Source organism: Egretta garzetta, unplaced genomic scaffold (assembly GCF_000687185.1).
Source record: "Egretta garzetta isolate BGI_Z169 unplaced genomic scaffold, ASM68718v1 scaffold615, whole genome shotgun sequence".
In the NCBI taxonomy this organism is placed as follows: domain Eukaryota; kingdom Metazoa; phylum Chordata; class Aves; order Pelecaniformes; family Ardeidae; genus Egretta; species Egretta garzetta.
In genome coordinates, this window is record NW_009259857.1 from 810,407 (window position 1) to 815,499 (window position 5,093).

A 5,093-nucleotide genomic window follows, 5' to 3' on the forward strand; every position below is an offset into this window, starting at 1 on the left:
TTTTTTTCTTTTTTATCACTCTTCTGTTTTGCACTTGCACCGGGCTTAGCTCAGCAGGGTTGAGGTTGAAAACCAAAAAGCAAGCGTCAGAGGCTATGGCGTGGCAGCAGCTCTCAGCTTGGCCAGTGCTGCCCTTCGGTGCGGGTCGTGGCCATGACCAGGCCGGGCTCAATGTATTGCCCTTCCCTTTCTACAGCCCTTCAGGCTTTCCCATGTCAGTCACGGTGAGCACGCTATGACCCACTGCACCCCCTCTTATCAATAACTGGGCTGGATGCGTGCCACGCTTAGATCTGCGCTAATCATCGAGCAATTTCGCCTTCAGAACAGATATTTATAAACTGTGCTTTCTGTTTATCCAGCCAGGTGGAACATTTGATAGCTGTCTGCCACCACAAACACATTTTTAGCTGGAAATTACTCCCCCTGGTTATCTGCGGGTGCTGCCAGCCCTGACAAATGTCCCTGGGCAGGAGCTGATTGGCTCTGTGCACCCGGGGCCAACTTTAAATTTCAGCAAAGCGGGCACAGCCTCCACGGTCTGCTGCTGGGACCTGCCTCCGACGGCGAAAGGTAATCCTCTTACCTAGTTTGCTTGCCCTGTCTCTCCCCAGCCCTTCGGCTTTCCCCTCCCTGAGCAGGGCATCTCCTGCTTCCCCGCTGGGCGAGCCGCGGTGGGGATGGGGAGACGGCCCGAGCCTTGGCTGTGCGCATCTCTGCGTCGCGCTCTCTGGAGCCTTCGTTGCTTTGTACTGCTGATCCTCCTGCATGAATTTCCTTCTGATGCTTTCTGATGCTTGCACAGCTGAAAATAGACTCCGGGCTGGACCTGCGAGCCCAAGCCAGGGTGCATGGGTGAAATGAGAATTATTAGCCAAGAGGGGTATTGTCTCCTGCCATTTATCAGCACTGTTGAAAACAGCGGGCAAATTTCTTAATTCAGACATACGACTGTCTGGCTTAGCCTGCAGCGGTTTTGGTGGTCATTCATTGCAAATATCCACCCAAGATGCTTGGACAGAGTGAGTTAAGAGGCTTTAACACCTTGTGTCAAAGCACCCCCTTGGTGCTGCTGGCTGTGCGTGTATCCTTGCCTCACTGCTGTATGCGTGTGGTGAGAGCATCACCTTTGCTGCGAGGAGTGCAGAGAGGCAGAGCGGTGCTGAGGGCCACCGCAAAGGCTGGGGAAAGCTGGGATCACTGGATAACCCATGGGAGCTTTGGGACAGCAGGAGCTTTCGGGTTGCTGCTGACCAGGATTGTTGGGGACATCAAGTCCCGGGAAGACAAACTCCAGTGATGCTTCGCTTTGTGCCCCCAGGAGCTGCCCAAGATGCAAACAGCCCTCGTGTGCCTGTGCCTGTGCCTGCTCAACACAGCCCTCTCGACACCCGTGAGTACAGCTCTCCCCAGCTTCCCAGCGTACCAAAACTGGTGTGGGGTGCACCACCCAGTGCGCGCCAGCACGCTTTCAGCAGCAGAAAGGTACTGGCACAGAGGTAAAAACCCAGCAGGAAAAATATATATTAGCACAGAGGTGCTTGAGCATGTCCCTTTAATTTAGCAGTTCGGGCATTGTGCAAGGGCTGGTCTGGGTCGCTGTAACTCTTCTCCTTGATTTCTGCGGATTTGGGATCTGCCCGGAGCTTTTGGTCTGGGAACAGCCCAAGCAGAGCCACAGGAAGGGAGGTGTGGGGAGGATGTTCGCCTTACCCATGTGGGTAATCAGGGTCAGAGGGGTGCCTGTGATTATATTCCAGCTCTTCTAACGTGAAATTCGGACAGATATAACTGAAACAAAGGGCGATAAATATAATAGCAGCCATTTTTGTCCTGTATAACCGTCGCCCAACATATTAAATACACAGCTAGAGTGAAAAATCTGCTCCTAGCAAAGGCTTGCTTTTCAGGCAGGATAAGGAGGAGGGAAACCACATCTTCCCTGAGGGCTGGGCCGCGGCCATGTGTCCTTTAGTCCCCAGGGCAAGCTTGCACAACTGGGCCTGTCACAGGGCAGCACCGGGGAAGGCAATAAATCAGCACAGACTTGCTTTTCAGATAGGGGCACAGAAGAGAGCTGATTAATACTCTGCTGTGTAAGCCGGGCTGTAATCCAGCCTTTGACATTGTTCACACACAATGGAATAAACTGGGAATATTTAATACTCTGGGGTGCATTTCTGCCCCTTTCAGCTGGGCTTGGGGTGCTCTCAGTGGCTGATATTCCTGAGACCGGAGGGGGCTGCCCTCCATGGGGCCGTCTTCCCCTCTGGCATGCAAGGAATGTCCCAAAATGGCTTGATGGGGCTCACAGGATGCTCCCGCCTTCGGGTCCCCCATCCCTGTGGGATGCACTGGCCAACACATCCCAAAAGATGCCAGGATAACCAGGGGAAGCCAGAAGCTTGCAATCAGGTGCAGAGACCTGGCTGTGAGGGCACAGGCGTCGCTGCTTGGTTGCCCAGTATAAACACTGGGAGTCACCAGCAGTTAACCAGCTCCAGGCTCCCGTTGTGGTCAGATCCCAGCCGTAAGTTGGAACATTGTGGTGTGAGCAGTGGTGCCATGTATTAAAACTGCTCTGCGATAAAAATACTCTGCAGCAGAATCCAGTAAAAGGGTATTTGCAGACTGACAATGTCTTATTAAAAGTAGCCTGCAATGCAAGCACGCTGCAGCAGAATTTGCAATACTTTTCAGACCCTGGAAATGGGGCTTTGACCTTTCCTGTTCCTGTTGCTGGCTTTCAGCTGGCACCCCAGGTAGCGCCCGGGAATTTACTGGCTTATCAACACAGTTTTCCCACCTTTCCCTGGACGCCATGGCATGCCTATCGCGCTGGGCAGGGTGGGAGGCCGGCGGCAGGCGTTGGCAGCCTCCTGGATGCCAGGGCAGCGTTTGACTCCTCGGCTCTTGCTTGTGTTTTGCTGCCCACAGGTGCCACCACCGCTGCCCGGGAGAGCTGCTGGGAACTGCGTGGGACAACACCGGGTATGTATCACTCTGCCCCATCCGGACCCCGTGGGGTGCCCTGCACCAGGGCCACAGGGAGAAAAAGCCACTTTTGGAGGGAACCCAAGTGAGCCACAGAAAAAGAGACCGGTGGTCCCCTTGCATCCAAGCAGCCTTAGGAAAAGCAGGGGAGAGGAAAGGTGTGATGGGCTCAGGTGAGGGAAGGGCTCCCCCCTGCCACTGGCTGCTCCTCTGCCCCTGCCCAGCCCCAGAGCACAAATGCTTGGTGCACCCACAGGTGAGGTTGTAAAAGGCTCAGCTGCTATGGGCTTTTTTCAAGGTGTATCGGTGTAAAATGCATCACTAGCAAAATTCAGATGAGTAGCATGGAAGAAAATGCCTGGTTTTGCCTATTGGAAGCCAGCTGGTGTCCTTCCAGCACTTCAGTCGCTGTTGGTCCCGTCATTTGTGTCTGATCAATCAGGGGGTTTATTCAAGTTGTTTATTCAAGCCATAAGCTACCTTGCAAAAAAAACCCAAAAAACTCCACAGCTCCTGAAAGCAAGCAAAAGGAGAAAACAAGCCCAAAAGGAAACCAAACCCTGGAGCCCAGGAGGTGAACACACATGTCCTGCCTATGTCCCTGCCTGCACTAGTGGCCACAAGGTGGTGGGAGATACTGCCCATCCTGGGGCCCCAGCGGGTGCTGGTGGGACCCTGCTGCGGTGCCAGGCACAGCAAGGGAAGCTACTGCCATCACATTTAACATGAGAATTGTGGGGTTTGGTTATTTTCTTCCCAACCAGATACTGCTGAAAGGCTGCAATGCCAAGCATGGCTTCTACGTTTTCAAATATGTCTACTCATTTTCGACGCGGAGGAACCAAACACAGATAAAGGTGAGGAGGCAGCCAGGGGGCACGGCAGGACCCCCTGCAGCCAGCGAGCACCGGGGCTGGCCCTGACCTCTCCCTTGTGTGTACTACACAGAAGGAAGAGGCTGACAGCCAGAGCACTGTCCCTAGTCAGCGGCTGGGCGAGGACGATGCCAGGCAGGGGCCAACGGAGGACGGGGCAACCCTGGAGCGAGGTGACAATGGCAGCACCGGTGCGATGGAGATTGGGACTGGCCTCAAGCCCAGAAACCACAGTGCCCCAGGTGTCGGCGGGGATGCTCACAGTCCTCGCCTGGGCACCAGCACAGGAGCGCGTGGTAGTGTCAGCGTCGTGGGTCCCACCCCAGCCAGCTCAGAGGGCAGCGGTGACCTGGATTTGGTGGTTGAAGTTGATGGTGGTGTTTCCATTCTCCCCCAGGGAGGACGCCCCAGTGAGGCCGTGGCAGGGAACAGGTCCGGTGTCAGGAGCGAAGACAGGGACGATGGTGCCCCTGGGGGGGTCACCTGGGGCACAGGGACAGGAGGGGCTGCTCTCGCCTCCATTACTGAGAAGACGGAAGACGTCCAAGTTGATGCCGAAGGTGTGGATGAATACGCTTACGTCCCCGACTCAGGCAGCGTCACTGTCACCCACGGAAAGGTGGGCAGCACAGGGAGGGCCACCAGCTTCACCCAGATCTCTCCAGACAAGGATGATGAGGTCAACATCTTCATTGGGAGGGCCAACATCCACGTGGGGGAGCAAGAAACCACCCAGGTTGGTGCCACTGCTGGCAGCGAGAATGACAGCACCCCTACTCCGGGAACCAGCAGCTCCCTGCCCGGGCTGGGCATCACTGCGGCACATGACAGCGATGACAATGATGGCATACCTGCTCGCGGGCAGCCTGAGGGACTGGCCACCACAGCTACCCCAAGCCATGAGGACAGGGTCACCAGCAGCCCTGGGGATGGCCGTCCCACAGGAGACGATGAGGATGGTGCCACCACCATTGGTGATGGAGAAGGACCAGTGGCCCCCGGCCCCTGGAGGGTCACTGGTGGTGATGTTACCGCCCCCACAGGGGCTGGCATCCGTGGGAACGGTGACGATGAGGCGAGAGGTGAGGGGCAGAGGTTCGAGGGGAGGCCGGGCCACCTGGCTGTTACCACCCCGCACCAGGGCGGTGACGAGGAGGCCGTTGCTGCTGTCCCAGCTGAGGGGGCCAGCATCCGCCTGGGCACCACCGTGGCCTCCCCCGGGGT

The 5,093-nt window shown here is 56.4% G+C and overlaps 1 protein-coding gene across 1 annotated transcript in view; it reads left to right on the plus strand.

The window, feature by feature from the left end:
* Positions 1-1,333: 1,333 nt before the first annotated feature.
* MEPE (matrix extracellular phosphoglycoprotein) overlaps positions 1,334-5,093 on the plus strand; it is an 11,085-nt gene continuing 7,325 nt past the window's right edge. Inside the window, exons 1-4 of the mRNA XM_009640005.1 lie at positions 1,334-1,393; positions 2,938-2,991; positions 3,759-3,851; positions 3,943-5,091. Coding sequence (XP_009638300.1) covers positions 1,334-1,393; positions 2,938-2,991; positions 3,759-3,851; positions 3,943-5,091 — 1,356 coding nt within the window. The remainder of the gene's footprint in view (positions 1,394-2,937; positions 2,992-3,758; positions 3,852-3,942; positions 5,092-5,093) is intronic.